The sequence below is a fragment of the Tursiops truncatus genome, chromosome 10, assembly GCF_011762595.2.
Source record: "Tursiops truncatus isolate mTurTru1 chromosome 10, mTurTru1.mat.Y, whole genome shotgun sequence".
Taxonomy (NCBI): Eukaryota; Metazoa; Chordata; class Mammalia; order Artiodactyla; family Delphinidae; genus Tursiops; species Tursiops truncatus.
Genome location: NC_047043.1, coordinates 50,358,223 through 50,380,491, shown reverse-complemented (window position 1 = coordinate 50,380,491; position 22,269 = coordinate 50,358,223). Strand labels below are relative to the sequence as shown.

The 22,269-nt window shown below is 44.1% G+C and overlaps 1 protein-coding gene across 12 annotated transcripts in view; it reads left to right on the top strand.

Annotated features, from left to right (window-relative positions):
• The window catches only part of OSBPL10 (oxysterol binding protein like 10), a 376,374-nt gene that overhangs the window by 277,553 nt on the left and 76,552 nt on the right, over positions 1-22,269 (top strand). For all 12 annotated transcript variants that reach the window (XM_073810946.1, XM_073810944.1, XM_033864521.2 and 9 more), the window contains one exon: positions 15,001-15,211. In XM_073810946.1, coding sequence (XP_073667047.1) covers positions 15,001-15,211 — 211 coding nt within the window. The remainder of the gene's footprint in view (positions 1-15,000; positions 15,212-22,269) is intronic.

The following is a 22,269-nucleotide window of genomic DNA, read 5'->3' as shown; positions in this document are numbered from 1 at the left end:
GAGGAGCCAAGTAATAGCATAACACATCGCTTAATTACAACCATGATGTGTTCTGTGGGTGACGGGGATCGTGACCTTTTTGGGAGATGGTGGAAGGCTGCCTGGTGAAAATAACGTCTAAGCTGAGTCTGAAGAAAGAGTAAGACTTAACCAAGAGATACGCTTTTGGTGGGAATGTAAATTGGTGCAGACCCTATGGAGAACAGTGTGGAAGTTCCTTAGAAAACTAAAAGTAGAGTTACCATATGATCTGGCAATCCCACTCCTGGGCGTATATCCAGAAAAGACTAAAACTATAATTTGAAAAGGTACATGCAACCCAGTGTTCATAGCAGCATTATTCACTATAGCCAGGACATGGAAGCAACCTAAGCGTCCATTAACAGATGAATGGATAAAGAAGATGTGATACACATATATACAATGGAATATTACTTAGCCATAAAAAAGGATGAAATAATGTCATTTGCAGCAACGTGAATGGACCTAGAGATTATCATACTAACTGAAGGAAGTCAGACAGAGAAAGACAAATACCATATGATATCACTTATATGTGAAATCTAAAAAAGTGATACAAGTGAACTTATTTACAAAACAGAAATAGACTCACAGACATAGAAAACAAATTATGATTGCCAAAGGGGAAAGGGGGGGGAGGATAAATTAGGGATTTGGAATTAACAGATACACCATTTTATATACTACTATATATAAAATAGATAAACAACAAAGACCTACTGTATAGCACAGGGAACTATGTTCAGTAGCTTGTAATGACCTATAATGGAAAAGAACCTGAAAAAGAATATATATGTATGTATAACTGAGTCACTTTGCTGTACACCTGAAATACTGTAAATCAACTGTACTACAAAAAAGGACAAAAAAGACAACCAGGAAGCAGATATTCCATGGTTGAGCCTAGAGCCCATTCAGGTAGGGCTTTGTTTTTCCTAGGAACATACAGATTAATTTAGAGGCTGTAAGAAATGTGGGGTTGTTGTGTGCCTGGAGATGTCTCATGTGCAGTTAAAACATCCCATTCCCTCTGTCCTCCAGGGAGGACTAACAGTTAAGGCTGAAGGTCTAAGGTCACAGGCTACGGGAGGAAATATCATTTATTCCTTGAGTGGAAGTGGCAGCTCCAGACTAGGGGCATTGGAAGGGAGTTCTTGGATTTGCTAGAGGACCTTGCCAGCTTGTCTACACTTCCCGAAACTTTGGAGCTGTGTCCTTCCTTTCCCCCTTGCTTTCTCGGTAGTCTCCCCTCCTCCCCTCTCCTTCTACCTTTTCTCCCCCGCCTCCATCCCCTTCCTTTCACTGCCCTCTCTTACTTCTTCCTCCTCCACCCATCCACCCATCCACCCAGCATTTGTCAGGCATCTCCTGTGAATAGAGTCTTTTGATGAATTAAGATCCTGTGGGCCCTTCTCACAGTGTGTGTGGTCGTAGATTAACTGATTGATTCTGTCAGTAGGCTGGGCCCTGGAGATGGACATGTATGGAAATCATTATAATAAATTCCCTTTGCATGTTTATTCATGTGAATAGTGGTGATGGACTACACACTCTTATACTTCCTTAAAAAGTGGATGCCAGAGTCATGAGGAAGAGTGGAGAAGATGTAGGAATGGGTCCAGGGCAGTTCATTTCCATCACACAAAAGCAATTTCCAGTGCAGGCACCTGTGAGGGGTGTTAGCTCTTTTGTAAAGCACTGTATATCACTATGCTAGCTTGTATTTGAGCACCTCAAGGATTACATTGTAAGCAGTTTGTGTGCAGGAATTGTGTTCTCTGTTCTGTAAAATGGTGACTGCAGTGTCATTTACCCAGTGGGGATACAATAAATATTAATTACTGGTAGCTTATCCCTTACCATAATTTTCCCTTTCAAATTAATGAAGCAGATTCCTGATAAATGCATTTGTCTCTCCAGAGTTTCATTTGCCAAGTCTCAGATGCTGTAAAGGATTTGCCTGGAGATGTGACTTTCTTGTACAATTTTGTCCCCCTCTTTCAAGTATCCTTTGGAGATGCATTTCTTTCCTGAAAATAATTGGCACTAGTGAAATTAATTTTAGCTGGAAAAGAGAACTATATTGTCATGTTCTTGTCTGCTGCTTTGCATAGATATTTGAACTAAAAACAACAATTAAGTTTTGAAAGAGAGTAACAGGCATTAGTAGGTAGAGCTACGGCCCAGTGGGAGATAAGAACGTGCTACTAACCTGAAGTTAGATATAGATGTCTACTGGCTTTTTTTTTTTTCCCAGGAATTCTTAGAACAACCTTCGAATTTCCCCAAATGGAGATTACATCTCCAGAAGCTTAGAGGTTCTCTGAGATAGGCCAAGCATGTACGTGGAATATGAGTGTGAATAAAGGTAAAGCAGACTCAGGAAAGTGGTTTAATTTCATACTTGTTGATCTTTGGTTTGTAAGGTTCCGTTCTGCAAGAGATAAAAACCTGATATACCAGCCAGCATCTGCTGAGAGATGGCAGGTCGACCAGAAGGCTTCTGACATGGATCAATAAAGCAGCATTTTAGTTTTTGTTTTATACATGATGTATATTTAACAGTTTCTGATGAGGGGACTTCTGAGAGATACTTAAACACTTGAGTGAAACTTCCACACCATTTGCAGGACAAATCCTTACCCTTTGTTGTTCAGGCTTTGTTTATGAATCAAGATTTCTTTCTGGGGATTTTACCCAGGAAGACTTTGTGGTCTAACTTGTTCTCTTTCAGTTCAGAGTGAATTGCATCTTAATTCCTTTTAGGCGGAAGGCCTTGCCAGGTGAGCATCCCTGTGTGTGTGTGTGTGTGTGTGTGTGTGTGTGTGCGCGCGTGCGTGCTGTGATCACGAATCGTCTAGGGCAGTGCCGTTCTGCGTGCCTCCTGGGAGTGAGGCAGAGGGGCAGAGAAGTTTGGGTCCAGGACACTGCACTTCAGTCCTCACATCTCCACTTGCACGGATTATGATTTGGGCCCCAGGGTCGTGTAAAACAGGAATCACGATGACCAGCCTGCCTTGGGAGCAGGGCAGAGCTGGGAGAGTGAGAGATGATGAGTGTGGTAGCACTTTGTAAACTGTAAGGCTCCCCCTTGGTCCGGACGTGAAATGGCCCTGCTTCTATTATTCATGTCGATGGCTGTGACTGGTGTGACTGCTGTACCGGAAGTTGATGGAGAAGTTGAGACGGAGGAACGTGGGAAAGCCAAGAGCCAGTTTCTGCTTTCCTCTTCAGCTTAGATGCTGGATTCAGATCAGACACAGGACCTTGCTTGGCGAGCTTGGCAAAGGTGGACAGTCCTGCCCTTATCCAGTGGGTCCTGGGGGCAGAGCAGGCAGTAGGACAGGGTCCAGGTAGACGCTCCCTCTGGCATGAGGAGGGTGTGGGCACCTCGGGCATTGTTTCCCATTGTCTCTTTGTCCTTGGACCTTTTAGGAGAGAGCTATGGCTTCTTCATGAGCTTTCTGAATCCAGTGGGTTCTCCTGGTCATCCTTCCCCTCCCAGCCAGGGCTGTGTAGCTTTCCTTCCATCGCTGGGGCCCCCTTGTCCCTTGCCCTACACCTACCCCCCCATCCACATGGCTGCTTCCACCCTGATGAAAGAAGCGTGCTCTCTGGACTCCCTTTAGTCTTATATGCTTGAATTTTCTTTACTGGATATGGAAACTTCTTTTTTGTTAAGTATATTTTACATGTAACATTCTGTAAATTTAAGGTGTACCGCATGTTAATTTGATACATATACACAGGATAATAGGATTGCCATTGTAGTGAGATTCAGCACCTCTGTCACATTACATAATTATCCCTTCTTTTTAGTGGTTGGAGTAATTAAGTTCTAGTCACTTAGCAAGCTGGATGATTTTAGTACAATATTATTGTGTATATTCATCATACTGTGCATTAGGTCTCTAGGGCTTATTTACTGCTCGTTGTAGAAATTTCTTAACCTTTTTTTAGCCCCATAGTATACAGGGACATGTGCAATGAATTAAAATTTTAAAAAGATACTGGTTTTCATTTTCTGAGTTTTTTTGCCTGTGAAATTGGTTATGAAAAAAAGATGAGTTTTAGAGAGTGCTAATAAGAAAGAGGACAGCTCACACACTGCTGAGGGAAAACAAATCGATAACAATTTTTTTTCGATGGTGAGCTGGCAGTATTTCTCAAAAGGCTTAAAAATTAATGTTAAATACCCTTAAATTCAGCAACTCCTCTTCTAGGAGTTTATTTTAAGGAAATCATTACAAATTTATGCTGAGATCTACCTACAGAGAAGTTTGTGGAATTGTAATTTGTCGCAGAGAAGAAAGTTAGACCTCATTGTAAGGTCCAGTGATAGAGAATTGGGCAATAAATTGTGGCCCATTTATGTGCTGGAATGACCTGCAGTATCGTAAATAGTATTGTTACAATTCAACATGGTATATGGAATTTTAAAAAAAGCAATATTATGATGTGCAACCACTTTCGTAAAAAGTAAAAGTACATATTTGTGCATAAAACTGTTGTATGTATACCAAAATTTTAATACTTATTTCTCTAGTTTGGGATATGTTATGGGTATTTTTTTCTTCTATTTTACTATGTGGGGTGTTTTTTTCCGTGATAAGTATTGTTTTTGTTTAAAAAAAAAAAAGAGAGAGAGATTTATAATGAAAACCAGCAGTGGGTGGCACTTCCACCAAAGCCCGGGTCGTGGGTGTAATGCGGGGGAGGCCAGCCTTGTGCTGGTAAGGGTGAGCGCCTTTATCGCATCCAGCACCCTGCCGGGGCTGTGCCTGTATGAGGGAGGCAGAGGTACAGAGCGATGAGGGATGAAACAAGGTGGTGATTTCCTGACTCCTTACCTTTTACTCACAGTCCTTCTGTTGGCCTATGGTGTTTTCGTTGAGAACAGGATAAGAGACCATTCCTTTTGTACCTGGCACCCCTCATTACCAACTTAACATTCAGTACAGACAGGTGGAGTGAAAAAATAATACTTAAAAAAAATTTTATTTATTTATTTTTGGCTGCTTTCGGTCTTCATTGCTCTGTGCAGGCTTTTCTTTAGTTGCGGCGAGCGGAGGCCACTCCTCTTTGCGGTACGTGGGCTTCAGTAGTTGTGGCACGTGGGCCCAGCAGTTGTGGCTCGCTGGCTCCAGAGCACAGGCTCAGCAGTTCTGGTGCACGGGCTTAGTTGCTCCATAGCATGTGGGATCTTCCCAGACCAGGGCTCGAACCTGCAACCCCTTTCTTGGCAGGTGGATTCTCAACCACTGTGCCACCAGGGAAGCCATAATAATACTTTTTAACATTTGTGTCAGCATATTCTGTTACCTCATTCTGAAAATGCATTCTCCACCTCAGTTTTCCTTTAGCAAAAATTCCATGAGAAGATGTGATGGTGACATTGCAAGCAAGGAGCTTCTGCTCCAGAGCCAGGGTTGACTTTGCTTGGAGTGAAAAGCTCTTCCATGATGCAGCCACTACAGTGAGATCTGTGGAAAGATGTCTGTGATGTGTGTATTAGCTTTCTGGGGCTGCGGTATCAAAGTACCACCGACTGGTACTTTGTCTCCCAGTGATGGATGCTAGAAGCCCTCAGTCCAGGCATTGGCAGGGTGGTGCCTTCTGAGGACTGTGAGAGTCTGTTCCAGGTCTCTCTCCTTGGCTTATAAATCAGTCTTCTCCCACGGCTTCTCTCACCTGCCCTCTGTGCGTGTCTGGGTCCTAATTTCCTCGTTTTCTAAGGACACCAGTCATATTGGATTAGGGCCATGCTAATGACCTGATTTTACCCTGACGACCTCTGCAAAGAACCTTTCTCCTTGATTGCAGCAAGGATTGAAACTCCTTGGTAACAGCCAGTCATACTTTCTTTCCTGAGAATTTGAAAAAATGTGATTGGAGTCATGCACACGTGCAGCAAGTTTGGAACCCTTCATGGCAGCCCCTAGAGAGGGGATCCTCAGGTTTCTGCTACTGAGAGTCCCCAAATCTCAGCCCTGTTCTTGTCCTTTCTGAGAGTTGGTTGTTCATCATCTTTAATCCTACAAGAAACTCCTATATTTTTCTAATAATTTTTTTTTATTGAGGTATAGTTGATTTACAATGTTATATTAATTTCAGGTGTACAACACACCTGATTCAATATTTTTGTAGATTATATTTCATTTCAAGTTATTATAAAATAAAGGCTATATTTCTCTCTACCAAAAAAAAAAAAATCCTGTCTCCAAGTTAGGTCACATTTAAGGTACTGAGGGTGTGGGATGTCAACATATGAATTTTGGAGGGACACAATTCAACCCATAATGATGTATTTCCCCCCTATTAAAAAAGACTCATTATTTTGAAAAATTTCAAACCTAAAAACATTAGAGAAGATAATATTAAACCTCCATGTCACCACCAACAGCTTCAGCATCCCCAAAGCCAGTATCATTTCATCCTATCCCCCACCAACACCACTGGAGTATTTTGAAGTAACTCCCAGCTATAAGAGATGATGCATTTCAAGTGGTAAAGGTTATACAATTATATATAAGGGATATCCTGTTAAATAAAATAATACTGTGTGTGTGTATGTGTGTGTGTGTGTGTGTGTGTGTGTGTGTGTGTTTGTATAAATTGGAAGAGTCAGAGTAATACCAGAATGTTAGGGCTTATCTCTAAGAATTAGGATTTCAGGTAATTTTTACTTCCTTTCTTAGAACTGTATTTACTTTCTGATTTTGTTGGGATGATTGATGGTGTGAGTCAGCCTTTTGTAATCAGAATAACGAAAACAAGTTGTTTCCAGGTGGTGAGAAAAGGTGGGGTGAGGGACAGTGGAAGAAACGTCACTGTCACCATAGTTGTTTTCTGAGGCAGAAAGGGTATTGTGCTTCCCGAATAAGAGAAGGAAAGAGGAGGAAGTATATCAGATCGTGCCTCGGAGTGGAGCCGCCCCACTGTAGGAGGAGAGGAGGAGAGTGAGGGCTGCCACTACAGGTGAAGCTGTGTGTGACCTCAGCACGGACTCCTGGCTTCTCTGAACCCAGATTTCCTGCTTGCAAAATGAAGGAGACAGACTTGACAGCCATAGGTTCCTTTGCCCATGAATGCTATGATCTCATAGTTCTTTTCTCTTTTTTGACATATAGTTGATTTACAGTGTTATGTTAATTTCTGCTGTACAGTAAGGTGACTCAGTTATATATATATATATATATATATATATATATATGCACACACACATACACATTCTTTTTTATATTCTTTCTTATTATGGTTTATCTCAGGATATTGACTATAGTTCCCTGTGCTATACAGTAGGACCTTGTTGTTTATCCATCCTGTATATAATAATTTGCATCTACTAACCCCAAACTCCCACTCCATCCCTCTCCCGCCTCCCCACCCCCCAGCAACCACAAGTCTGTTGTCTGTCTGTGAGTCTGTTTCTGTTTGTAGATAGGTTCATTTGTGACATATTTTAGATTCCACATATAAGTGATATCATATGGTATTTGTCTTTCTGACTTACTTCACTTATTATGATAATCTCTAGTTACATCCATGTTGCTGCAAATGGCATTATTTTGTTCTTTTTCATGGCTGAGTAGTATTCCATTGTATGTATGTACCACATCTTCTTTATCCATTCCTCTGTCAGTGGACATTTAGGTTGCTTCCATGTCTTGGCTTTTGTGAATAGTGCTGCTATGAACATAGGGTGCATGTATCTTTGTGAATTAGATTTGTGTCTGGATATAGGCCCAGGAATGGGATTGATGGATCATATGGTAGCTCTATTATTAGTTTTCTGAGAAACCTCCGTACTGTTTTCCACAGTGGCTGCACCAGCTTACATTCCCACCAGCAGTGTAGGGAATTCCCTTTTCTCCACACCCTCTCCAGCATCTATTATTTGTAGACTTTTTGACGATGGCCATTCTGACTGGTGTGAGGTGTGGTACCTCACTGTAGTTTTGATTTGCATTTCTCTAATAATTAGCGATGTTGAGCATCTTTTCATGTGCCTATTGGCCCTTTGTATTTCTTCTTTGGAGGGATGTTTATTTAAGTCTTCTGCCCATTTTTTGATTGGGTTGTTTGTTTTTCTGTTTATGATCTCATAGTTCTTGAACATTTCAGTATGGGTTTGTCTTTTGGGAGTTGGTAAAGATAAAATGTGCATTTCATATTTGAGCAATGTGGAGTTATTACTGGGGGTGGCGAGGAAATGATTGTAGAAAAGCCAAAAGTGAAGGTAAGACAGAAGAGAATCCGTTTTTAAGAAATGTGTGGACCCATCCCCATATCTTCAGAAAGTGTTTCTGAGTATGTGCATGTGCAGTTCAGAATTTTGCCTTTGCCTTTTGCCTTTTACCTTGGATGGCATGGGCTGCTGTATAAATAGCACTGAGACTTCTTGGTAACACTCACGTTCTCATATTGAAACTATGGAGGGACCAGGATGGATGTCCTTCATCTCTGGATTGGCCTTTCAACCACTCTTTTCTTTCATTTCTATTCCCCTAGTCTCACATGATAAAGGCCACGTGTCAGAATGTTGAACTAAAAATGCCAGTAGCCTGTCCTGCCTCCCAGTGGTGGGGGTGGACAGAGAGATCTGGAGTCAGCGCGTAAGTCATCTGGTAACAGTCAGCCTCAGTCGTACCCCCTGAGGTCCAGCAAAGTGGGTATAAATCCAGAAAGTAGGTAAAAATGTAGAAATGATGAATGCTTCTCTTCTGTCAATTTTCTAAAAGAGAGAATAAATTCTGTAACCAAAAAAATGAATGACTGGTGCTTGACAGTCTTCCATCTGGCTAGTTAGATCTGCTTAGGAAGCAGCCTTCAACTTGGAAGTGGAAATAATATGTATGCAGTTACATACCTTTGAGAGGAAAGCAAACTTTTCTGCCCAAAGGCATAAAAATGACTTCAGGCCTGAGATTCCCCTCCCCCACCCAGAGCTGAGGGCAAGGGGGATCCTGCCAAAACAGGCACCTGTCCCCTGTGTGGAAGGTCTGGACTCTCAGGTAGACCAGCAGGGACCAATGGAGACCCCGGGACAGGAGATAAACCAAGCAGATCAAAATAGCCCCACAAAGTGTCTGAAATTAGATTGTCATTGAAACCACGGGCCATAAAAGTAGGCTAGGGCTTGTGTGCTCAACCTAAACATGTGATTGCCTCCTAAAAAAATTCACATTGGACCTGGAATCTCCTAACACGATAGCCAAAATGTCCAGGATATGGTCAGAAATCACCAGTCACTCCAAGAACCAATAAAATCACACATTGAATGAGAAAAGAGAATCATCTGACATCCAAACCGAGATGAGTCAAATGCTAGTTGTATGTGGGCACAGCCTCACCCAAGTGTTCACACGGGGACTCTGCCTGCCTTCCAGCCGCAGGGGCCAGGCTGAGCAGTCAGAGATCCCATGGTTTGCCAATCCTTAAATATTTACTCCCTGGCCTTTTATAGAAGTTTGCGGACACATGTAGTTAGGTCATCAAAGATCTAATGGTCAATTTTGGGGAGATCTTTCCTTCTTTCTCCCATTTTTTTTTTTCCAATTAAAATTTTTATTGAAAGTTGAATTTCAGAGCAATATCTCTGAAGAAATTTTCACTACAATTTAGGCTTCCAAATTAAATTTAAAATTCAACTGCCCATGTTACTATTTATTTGAAAAACTCAACAAAGATGACAAGATGATTAAGGCCTGTATTTCAGATGGTTAAATTTACATATGCCCAGGCAACAGTAACTCCGTCATAATTCACTCCTCTGCCTAGAAGACAGTAGGTTGTTTTGATGTTGGATACTTTAAAAGGTGGAATTTTGGTTTCCCTTGGTTTATAGTTGGTTTCTTACGTTGGTTTCTCTATTCTCTTCCTGTGTTTTGTCACCTGTTCTTCCTCTTTATCTGTAACCTCATCTGTGTAGCTGGCAGCCTCACCCCTGGAGAGGGACCCTGTTTCCTCCCGCTCATCTTTGTTCCGTATTGTCACTGTCACTCTCTTACTCCTATCAAGTAGTGTGGATTTGAAGATCTGCCCACTCGATGGGGTTTTCTTTGTCTGCTCACCGGATGAGCCTGGAGAGAGATTTGGGAGTCCAGGAGATGTTTAGGACTGGCCTCCGTGGGGTCGTGCTTGGGACCACGGAGAGCGGTGCAAAGGGACCCGGGACCCTGCTTCAAGGAAACTCTTGGCTTGCTAACATTCCGGTTATGCCAAGAGCTGGAACAACAGACAAAGCCCAGGGAGTGCAGGAGGCAGGCTGAGGGTCAGGGAAGCGACTCAGCAAGAGGGAGAAATTGTTCAGCTGAGGCCAGGCCTTAACTGGGTTCCCAACACTCAGAAACAGGGAGAAAGGCTGTAGAGGTTGGGTTGTTGCCTCTCCAAATGTCACCACCACCCTCTGATGACAAGGCCAAGGGACTTTATTGTTCACGCTGTGGGAGAAATGCCACCTCCATGGGGCAGCATCTCCCAGCCAGGAGGGCAGCGTCTGGATACAGAATTAGAACTTTGGTTGACAATACAGGGACTTGATTGGGATCAAGAGACAATGGCTCAGGATTGGTGGAAACAAGGCAGGGACTTTGAGACAAGGCGTTTTACAAATTTTAGGGTGCACACTGTTATGTTTATGGCTTCCATTAAAGAGCTGATGGATATTTCAGGAAGCTTCTGTAAGGAGCCGTCAAAGCCATTTCTGGGGTGGGGAGTCTGGAATTTTAAAGTAATGCTAATGAGGGTCGTTGAATAGTAAATCTGTGTTAATGGAGATAGTAAGCTCTGTGTGTGTGTGTGTGTGTGTGTGTGTGTGTGTGTGAGAGAGAGAGAGAGAGACAGAGAGAGAGAGAGACAGAGAGAGAGAGAGAGAGAGAGAGAGAGAGAGAGAGAGAAGTGTTAGTTTTAGTTAGCTAGTTAGTTAGTTTTGGTTCCAAGGTCTTTGAAGCCTGAGTTAGCCAAGGAGTGATCCCTGACCCAGACGGGAGACTTAGAAGGGGCTCTGGAATTCCACCAGGCTGAGGAGAAATGTCAAACCAAGGCCACCTTGAAGTTGGCATCGAATTGTTTGTTCTCCTTCCAGGCAAGAGGGATTGAGTTACTGAAGGTCCCAGGGAGTCTGTGAACCCAGAAGGCTCGGCCAAGCAAGGCTGGCAGCCCTGGTGACATTCGGATAAGAAATCCGAGCCTGCTGCTGCTGCTTTGGTTACTGACGGACGGATGAGTGAGGAGCTGGTATTCGTTGATGTCTAGCCTGTCAGGACTGGACCTTTCCGGCGCCTCTCAAAACCTACACCAAGCTTTGCAGGTCAGAACGGTCTGAGGCCATCAAGGCGAGCGAGTGTAGCTGCTGCCCCCTTGCTGCCCCCTCCTCAGTTCCCTCTTTAGCAGGATCTCATCTTGTTGAGCTGATGTCACTGGGTTTTGGTCTTTGCCTTCAGCTTTGGTTTCAGCTTCAGTGAAATAAAACCGTAAAATCTGCAGCCACTGACTTTCTTAGCTTTGATTTTGCAGTGCACATGCCATTGTTTGTGCTAGGAGAAGTGGACCTTTTTTCTTTCCCTGTGAAGTTGGATTTGACCTAAAGTTAGACTACTTCACAACCTCAGAGTTGACATTCCCAGGGGGTGGATCTCTGAAATTTCACGGGGGTCCCATTTTGCACCTGTGTTAACAAGATGGCGATACCCCTGATTGTAGAAGCCAAACGCCACAAGAAATGAAATGCGTGCTTTTTTTTTTTTTTTTTTTTTGGTTTTTAAACACCACACATTGTTGACGTTGTGCTTCAGAAGAAGTGTTTAGAGCTCTGACTTGAAACTTATGTAATTAGTGGTTCAAGGAGTTCAAAGGCTGGTGGCCGTCACTGGCCGTGCTTTGCTCTTGTGTTGAGGGTGTGGGAACCTTGCAGGGCAGAGGGAGCTGCTTTGGGACTTTGTTGTTGGTGTTTTTGTCATGTACAGCTTTGAGACATCTTCTCATATGTGCCCTTCATTAAAATTAGATATGGAAAAAACAGCTAAAACTTGTTCTTCCCAAGTCTGATGAAGGTTCTCCATCAGTGCCTCCCAGTGTGAGAAAAGTTAAAGCAGTGATAAGCGTGATATACAAGCGCTGAGGCTGGGAGTCCTGTGTTGCTTTCAGGGTTCGTTCAGTTTCTTTTGGAGCCTGATGATGCTAATAGAAAGTGAAGGTTGGCATCGATTGTGTGTTTAAAGACTAAAGTTCTGTTTTGCGTCACATGGAAAAGGGGAGAAAATGACTCTCGGTGTCTCCTGTGTGTCACGCGCTGTGCTAAGCTCGTTTTAGTGCTCAGTGTACCAAGAAAGATGCTGAAATCCGTCCAGTGTCTGGTCCCTGGTAAGTCTGTAGCACAGGGTCACTCAGGGAGCGCTCTCGGCATTTTGAGCAGGAAAGGTCTGCCTTGACTTGTGGGGCGTGTGGCACCCCTGCCCCCTCCCACTCAGCACCAGCCGTTCTGCAGTCATTGTAAACGTCAAATCCATCCACTGCCGGTTCAGACGTCCTTTGCTGGAGGCTGTCCTGCCTCTTGGCGCTGGCAACAGGCTCCGATAAACCCTGTTGAATGCTTTCTAGAGAGCAGATACGTGCCTTCCATCTCTGGGAACCTGCCTCTGTTGTAATAGGGTAGAAGATTCTGGAAGTCACTTTTGTGTTTTTATTACCTGAGATTCGCATCATATTTTATGCTTGTGAAATAACAAGTACTTATCCTATACTATATAATTGGAATACAGTTCTCCTTTTCGTTGATTAAAAAGGAGTATATTCCATATTTAATGGCTTCATTTTACTCACCTTTTAAGCATTATGTTATCGTCCATAGTAGTCAAGAACATAATATACATTTATACATATACATACATAATATACATTTACATTCCATCATTATATTTGCTTCTTCCCTTTCAACACATCATTTTTCTAAGACAAGATTTTATGGTAGGAATTTACAGAAATGCTGACTACAACAAGTAGCTTGAAATCAACTTCTCCCTAAATGTTAGCAGTTCTACATAGAGTTGACTGTCGAAGAGTATAAAAACATTTTCAGTGTTAAATTTAACCATTTTCTTGGCAAACCTAAACTGATAACGGAGGTATTATTTTTACTGAATCTTCAGCCATGTTGTCCTAATAGACTATAATGATTTGTGTAGACTTTGTGTCATAAACAGACTCTCTTGCGCCTCAGTGAGAAAAAAGGGACCCTGGGGTTTCGTTCATTCTTTCAACAGATCCATCAGTGAACATCACAGATAGAATGGTCCTTGCTTTCACACTAGTACAGATGAACATAAGAAATAAGTAAATTACAAGTTGGGTTGGAAGATGGTAAGTGCTATGGAGAAAAGTAAGTTGGGAAGGAGCACAGGAGTGCCAGGGTTTTGGTTGGACATATGATTTTATACTCTCTATTTTTTTTTTTTTTTATTTTAAATTATGTGGTTCAGGAAGCTTTCCTGAGAAGGCAGCTCTTCAGCAAAGACCTGAAGGAGAAATGAATTCTTATTGAGCTCCTATTATGCCCCAGGTACTGTTTTAAGAGCCAGAATGGCTAGGTATAAACTCTCTAATCTGCAAAAAATAATTTACATGGCCAGAGGATGGGCATGTAATACGTTTAATGTCGATATTTTAAAAAATCTTTTTGAAGTAAGGGCACTGATATTGGTAAGTAGGATTGCAATGGGGGAGACTTTTTTTTTTTTTTAAGGAGATGACTACACAGAGTGATAGGAAATAGCAGAAAGAAAATAGAAAAATAAGCCAAAGCATGGGCTGAGTTTTGTGTCCAAGTCCAGCAGTGCTTACAGAGTATTGCTTCTTCCCAGCTGGTGGCATCTTGATGGTAACAAGGATCCTCCTGGGATGACAGTGACAAAGCAGGAGCGATTGCTTCAAATTAAAGGATGGCTTTTGTGAGGGATGCTTAAGGAACAGTGAACCGGAGTCCAGAGAACAGGAGTTGGTTCCTGCCTCTGATGCTGACCTGTGACCCTGTGACCTTGGGCAGGCTGCTTTAGTTCCTCCATGTATCAGCTCGACTGTTTGTTTGTTTGCCATGCAATTTATGCTCATCATCTTGCTTAGTGAGATAAGTTGTAAAACAGGAGAGGCATGAACTTCACAAGATCACCAGTGAAGTCCTTTTCTAGTTCTTGAGTTCCTTTCTCCTTCATTTGTCCAAGGAGACACTGCTTGTCTATAGCTTACGAACTGAAGCCAGGCCACAACACAGGGTTACTGGTTTGTCACAGCTTCAGCCATGGAGCAGGGCTGGCTCTAGAACTCCCAGTTTTTCTCCTCCTCCTGTCACCCTACACACGGTGTTAAGGAAGTCGCGGGCTCTCGTAGCATTTTGGGGTCAGAGTGGGTCGGCACTGGCCTCGGTCTGATCTCACCCCCACAAATGCCAGCCCCAGATGTCACTTCTATTTCTTGAACTTCGAATAGGACTGCCAGGGAGTTAGGGATGGATTGCAGCTGGAAGGAAAGCATGGAATTAACCTTGCTCTGAGGCAAAGCCACACGCTTCCACCGTCTCAGATAACCTTCCGTGGTCCAAGGACCTTAAAGTTGGTCACAAGACTTCTATACTTTTAGTATATTTACTATTACCTTCCAAAGATCTGTAAACCGATACACCCAGGTGGCCCCGATGGTCCCTTTCAGCTCTAAAGTTCTAAAACCCTCTTGTGATCAGAGCTCTAGAGGCGTGCCTTTGCGTGGATGCACCCAGGTAGATTTCACCCAGGCCTGCATCATCCCAGGAGGGCTGTGCGCCGAGCACCCTCCGAGCTGTCTCCCACGCAGCTGGCAGTCTGGGTGGTGATGCTGTCTCTCACCACTTCCCCCGCACTTTCATCCACTCCTGTGGTTTAAGCGCTGGCTCCCCGCCTGTGGAAGAGAGGACTTCAACCCTCACCTCCTCGCTGTCTTCCCGTTCCGCAGATGATGACCCAGGTGGAGGGACAGCAGAAGAACCTGGTGCATGCCATTGAGTCTCTGCCGGGGTCCGGGCCCCTCACTGCCTTGGACCAGGACCTGCTACTCCTGAAAGCTACCTCTGCTGCCACCCTCAGCTGCCTTGGGGAGTGCCTGAGCCTGCTCCAGCAGAGCCTGCACCAGGCCGGTCAGCCCAGCCACAGGCCCGGGGCCTCGGGTAAGACCTCCGGGGGCCCGCCCGGGGCTGCAAGTGCACGCTCTCCGATGTACGCATGCGTGTGTCTGTCTGCCATCGCCTTCCTCCTTTAAATCCATCCATCTCGCCTTTTATCCAAGCGCTTCTCCATTTACCCCTTCTTCCTTCCCCACCTCGCTTGGGCTATATTTTTATTTCTGTTTTACCCATTAGCAATTGCCATCCTATGCACAATTTAACGTGTTTCCATGAATACTCTGAAACTACTTTGAGACGTGCTGGCACCCTGTTCTCCGTTGCATTGCGTTTGTGAATTTTGCACTCAGTGTTGTGTTTGCAAGACTCATTGCTATGCAGCCTCTAGTCCACTATTTCTTTTTTTTTTTTTTTTTTTTTTTTTTGGTACGCGGGCCTCTCACTGCTTTGGCCTCTCCCGTTGCGGAGCACAGGCTCCGGACGCGCAGGCTCAGCGGTCATGGCTCACGCACCCAGCCGCTCCGCGGCATGTGGGATCTTCCCGGACCGGGGCACGAACCCGCGTCCCCTGCATCGGCAGGCGGACTCTCAACCACTGCACCACCAGGGAAGCCCTAGTCCACTATTTCTAACTGTGCCTGTGGAGTGCGTCCCCCAACACTTGGCTCCGCACCTTCTCCTGATGGACACCCGCCTTACCTCCTGCTCTCTGGACACCCGCTCCCCCATCCCTTTCCTGTCCCCTCAGGGCCCGGTATGAGAATTTCTCTGGAATACATAGCAGAAGCATTTCCAGTTCTTTATCAAGAAGCTAGATATAATAATAACCCCCCTTAAGATGCTCCAATCCTTTTGAAGTGTTTAATCGATAAGCACATAGAAAGATATTAGGGAAGATTAAATTAAATGATAAAGGTGAAAATGGCTTGAGATTGGTCATGTCATATAGAATTGTAAAGTATTAGAAATAAGAGACGAATTGAAGCCTCATGGAGCTTTGTTGCCCAGGGTTCAATTAATTAATGAGAAATGAGGCAGTTCAGGTGATGGAAAGTATAGCTGGGTTATGACAGATAGTCTGTATTTCACGCTTCCCACAAGCCACCTTTGCCTTCCTCTTTCACCAAGGTTAAAAGCGGGATGTTGGTTTCCTACAGTAAACCGTATAAGGGTAATTCGGGTTTCTTTCTGTAATACCCACCATCACGTACTAAGCGCTGATTCTGTCAGCATTTGGCTTTTGCTACACATTTTCTGAAATCTTCACCAAGTAGATATTATTATGCCCATCACGTGGGTGAGTTGCTGAGGCTCAGAGGGGTTAAATGACCTGCCCGAGGCCACCCAGCTACGGCAGAGCCACGTCCAGAGGTGGGCTCTTCCCACTGTGGCAGGTGCCTGGGGTCCTTTGTTCAGTCCAGAATGGAACACCCAGCGGACTCTGGGTTCCCCAAACTGGGGCCAGGGACACTGTCCTGCTCACATCATAATTTTCTCAGGGGAGGTCTATCTTCTTTTTCTTTACTTTTTTTTGGAAATAATTTGAGACGTCTAGAAAAGTAACAAGCATAGTATGAAAAATCCTCATATCTCCAAATACTCTGAATGCCAACATTTTCTGACATTTGCTTCATTATCTTCTGTCTGTATATAGAAGCCTATTATAATATTCTAACCACTAAAGAGTAAGTTGCAGACTTGGTATATATCTTTACTCTTATATACCTCAGTGTAAATTTCATTAAAAGAAAGAAAAAAAAAAGGACACTCTCCTATGTAATAACAGCACAGTGGTCAAACTCAGGAAATTAACATGAATACAATCCTCTTCCTAATCTGCAGACCTTACTGAATTTTGCTGATGGCTCCATCAATGTCTTCTGTAACAAAAGGAAAAACATTCAGGTACAGGATACAGGCTGGGAGGGGCATGTATGTCAAGGCACAGAGTGAAGGCACCCAATCTGCTTTTCTCCTTCCTTCTTCCTTCTCCACTTGAAAAGTGGGACTCTGATGCTGAGTCTCCCTGACTTTTCCTGATCTGGATGGAGCCTCGGTGAGTGCGTCGGGGCTTGGGCACAAATCAGTGTTAGACCGGATGCTTCTCAAGATTCCTAGGATCCCTCTCACACCAGATTGTATGTCCAGCCTCTGGAACAGGCTCATTCCGAGAATGAGTGGATAGAAGCTTGACCCATTTTCTTATTCCTAAAATTCATCCTTTACATTTTTCTTCAGGGTGGCTTTCTAGCAAATTTCTAATTTTTGTTCCTGATTTTCATTGTGTCTCTGGGGTTTTTAAGGGCCTGGAGGGACAAAGCTCGCGGTGGAATTTCAGATGTGGTGACAGGTGGAAATGAGGACTATTGGGGTGGGAGGAGGGGGAGACCGAGCAGTGTTGCCGACACTATGCCACCCACCATGCTGCCTTCTGCAGCTCTTCACTGTCCCACCCCTGGCCTGGCCCCGTTTGTCCATCCTCCCTTCCTTTTAGCCATTTTTTTTTTAACATCTTTATTGGAGTATAACTGCTTTACAATGGTGTGTTAGTTTCTGCTTTATAACAAAGTGAATCAGCTATACGTATACATATATCCCCATATCTCCTCCCTCTTGCGTCTCCCTCTCACCCTCCCTATCCCACCCCTCTAGGTGGTCACAAAGCACCGAGCTGATCTCTGTGTGTTTTTAGCCATTTTTACCAAAGAACTTGGCTGAAGATTGGAGAATAGAGCATGAAGCATCATAAGAGTTATTTTGTTTCTTTGTCTTCTTAACCCTTCCAAAGTTACATTCCATATAACACAACCCCTTAGGTTTTAAAACATTCTGCATGTGTCTTTTAAATCTGTGCCACATGCAGTGGTTAAGAATCCGCCTGCCAATGCAGGGGACACGGGTTCAATCCCTGGTCCGGGAAGATCCCACATGCCATGGAGCGACTAAGCCTGTGTGCCACAACTACTGAGCCTGCACTCTAGAGCCCGCGAGCCACAACTACTGAGCCCGTGTGCCACAACTACTGAAGCCCGCGTGCCTAGAGCCAGTGCTCTGCAACAAGAGAAGCCACCACAATGAGAAGCCTGTGCACCACAAGGAAGAGTAGCCCCCGCTAGCCACAACTAGAGAAAAGCCCGCGCACAGCAACAAAGACCCAACGCAGCAAAAATAAATAAATAAAGCTGTGCCACACATTTGGGGGAAGAAATGGAATCACTTCCTGCATCCAAAGCATCTCAGTTGCCTGCAGTTAAAATGGATTTCCAGACTCTCAAGCTAGCAGAATAAGAGAATCTGACAACCCTGGGAGTGTCACCACAAAATGTGTTTGTTTAGAATCTCAGGGCTCTTGAGGTTGATAGTGGCTGTAGCAGACTGACTCCCGCTGATAAAAACATAATGGTTATATCCAAGGAGTGCCAGGCTGGGTTGATGGAAATCAAAATCTCATTAAAGCCAACCTCTGTCGGGGTTTCCTCTAGATGTTCAAGGGGCCTGGGGCGGGGGGTGCAGATCCCCTAGCACAGCCAGTATCCGTGGGCATTGTTCTTGAAATTTCTATGCTTTCTGACTCCTGCACTGATTTTTTTTCCTTCTGCCTCTCTTCAGAATCAAAAATTAATTTGTGGTCTTGCAGCATTTCATCTTCCGTAGCCTCTCATTGCATCTTCTGGGGAATGTGTCGGCTCTGGAGCCTTTGTCTGCAAATGTTGCTCCCTGATCCTGATTTCATTTCAAACACGCAGAGCAACTGGACCAAGGTCCAGAATTACCTGAGCGTTCACCTGCTCCCACCTATGCATTTCAGGCTCTAGGCCTGTCTCTGATGTTACCTCTAAGATACGCGGGACTGAAATGCTTCATTTAACTTCTGTTTATGAAGAGGTTTATAGCTAAAATTAATAAAGTAACTTGGCTTTGTGACCAAGGCTTGTGTTGTGCAGCTCTCCTCTGTCCTGTTGACTAGATCTCCTCCAGCATCTTGATGGAGGCAGTTGATTGACGGGGTGGGGCAGGTGGGCATCTGGTTTCCTGAGTCTAGATGTGCGCCTCTGATTTTACATGGAGAGGCAGGCAGGGCTGCTCCAGAGATGGCTGGGCTGCTTGGGAATCTGGGCTTGAGGGGGGTTCTGGAACCTTAAAGTGGTCTAGGGGCAGAGTAGTCTGCTGCCTGTGCTTTTGGGTAGTTCCTCAATTGCACCCTTGATGTGGGGAACTTGCTTCAAAGTCAGTGCAGGCACCTGTGACCAGGCCAGCACGTTCTAGTGCGAGGTCAGAGCTGAGTACCAACGAATGGTGGGTGCAGGGCACGTTGGGAGAGAACATTGGGGTCAGAGCTGCTGGAGCGAGGATGGCAGAGCCTCAGGGAATAGCCGGATGATGCCCATGCCCTTGGACATAAATCAGGGCCAGAGATCAAAACAAGTGTAATTGAAGAGAGGAGAACCGGAGCGGAATTTAATATGTGCTTCTTAACTTGCCCTTCCAATGACTTTTTCATTCTCTTTTAAGATTTGTGGGGATTGTCAGTTAATAAGCCAGTTGCATTGGTTCCTCCTATTTTGGGGTTTGGCCAACAGGGTCAAATCGGTGACACTATTATTATAGGTACTCTTCTTGGCTTTTCTGGCCCGTTGCCGTCTTCCTTCTGCTCTGCTTCGCTTTTTTCCAGAAACAGCTTCAGATTCTCAACCTTCATCTCTTTTCCCCACTCAGAGATTCTCTTTGCTTTGCCCTGTCTCTTATACCTTCTTTCTCAATACCTGCTGCTTCTGGTGAAAATGAGTCCCACATAAGTCACCTTCCCTTATTTTGTGATTAAAAGCCAAGATAGAAATGTGACGATTCCTTCGGTAAACAGCATATGGAGAAAATGGAAAAGCTAGCATTGCAGACTATTTCAGATGGTAGTATTTTTTTACAACTGTATAAACAGATTTTTTGAGTGGCAGCTCCTCCGTAAAGAAAGCAGTTAGATCCTAACATCCCAGCTTTTCATCATAAATATGCCTATGTTTTTCCCACGTTTGTAAATGTCAGTCTTATTCCATTTGGGAAAACCCCTCTCAGGTTGATTGAACCTGGGAGGCGTGAATTCACTGTGTTACAGGAAGAGGCAGGGGACCTTCCAGGGACCTTCACCTGTCACTGGCCTCTGAGCAGAGGTGTCACAGCCCTGGCACGGGCACTGCAGCTCCCAGCACTCAAGCAGGGTGTAAACCGAGGCTAAGGACAGAGGAAGACAGTTCCACGGTCAAACCTTAAAGCCCACAGTTAAATCTTCTGTAGCTTTCTTTCTGCTTCTGGTTGGTTCAAAGAACCAGAAACCCTTTTTTTCCTTCTTCCTGGCATTCTTCTGTCTACTTAGGCATGTGGTGTGAGGAGATGCAGGCGTGTGTCAAAGCCTGGTTTAAGGACAGGGTTTGCCATTTGGTGGACATCCGATCCTTTGTCTTCCTCCTCTCTTCTGTTGGATCATCTTTGATGGTCTCCTGCTCACAAAGGTTAAGGTGGACCAGAAAGTGGAAGGTAATTAACATGCAGTTACTGATTGACCACCAGCCAGCAGCCACATGGTAATATTTGATCCCAGTCTTCTTTGCATTTGTACTTGCTGGTGTGTTTGTGATCTTCTGAGTCACTTTCTATAAGTGAGGCATATTTTCTCATCTGTCAAACACATCAACAGTAACGCACACCATTAGCCTTTGTGCCACTAAGAAAAAGCTGCCAATTAAACTATGACACGCCATTGAGTGTAAGATGAACTCCAACTTCAGAGTCGTCAAAATGTGAAAATTGCTGTGTCTTCCGATTAATGAAATATGGTTTAGACTTGCATTTTGTTTTATGACACAATCTTGAGAATCTATCTTTCAAAAGAATAACGCAGTCCATTTATTTTTTCCCTTACACTGGTGGTTGTTTTTCTGTTGGTCTCTGTTACACTTTTTTTTTTAAAAATAAATTTATTTATTTATTTGTGGCTGCGTTGGGTCTTTCTCTACTTGCGGTGAATGGGGGCTACTCTTCACTGTGTTGCATGCACTTATCATTGTGGTGGCTTCTCTTGTTGTGGAGCCCGGGCTCTAGGTGTGCAGGCTTCAGTAGGTGTGGAGAGCGGGCTTCAGCAGTTGTGGCTCGCGGGCTTAGTTGCTCTGCGGCATGTGGGATCTTCCCGGGCCAGGGCTCGAACACGTGTCCCCTGCATTGGCAGGCAGATTCTTAACCACTGCGCCACCAGGGAAGTCCCTCTGTTATGCTTCTTGTTTTCATGTTTCTATGCTGCTTTTCTTGTTTCCTCTTATTTTGCTACACAGATTGTATTCCCTTTTCTTTAGTGTTTTGGGAAAAAATATGTACATAAATTCTAGTAGTCGTTACAATGCATTGTTCATAAGCATTCTTTAACTTGTGTTTTTCTAATCATCAAAATCAAGAATGACACTGTGTCTTCACTCTCTCCTTTAGTGCTGAAGACTTAGAATACTTTAACTTCCTTTGTTTCTCAGATAGACTTCCCAATTTTTGGTAATATAATATGGGGGCTATTGTTATTAGTATTTAAATATTAATTGAATACTTAATAATGTGTGATAATGATTAAATCTCTTTAAAAGAATTTTAACTTCATAGTTGTGTAATCACGTTTATAAAAAGTATTTAGGGGCTTCCCTGGTGGCACGGTGGTTGAGAGTCCACCTGCCAATGCAGGGGACACAGGTTCATGCCCCGGTCCGGGAAGATCCCACATGCCACGGAGTGGCTGGGCCTGTGAGCCATGGCCGCTGGGCCTGCGTGTCCGGAGCCTGTGCTCTGCAACGGGAGAGGCCACAACAGTGAGAGGCCCGTGTACTGCAAAACAAACAAACAAACAAAGAAACAAACAAAAAGAAGTATTTAAATTCAGTTCTAGGACTGGGACAGGATGAAATGAAGTGAGGCACCCACCGTGAGCACACATTTAAGGGTGCCAAAGTAATTAAGGTAAATGCTATTTTAATGCAATATCTTTAAACCAAAATTATTGCAAAAAATCCAGGATGAACAAAATATCAAAACCTTAAATAAAAACAGGATTAGATAGTGTGAGGCAGGTGAGA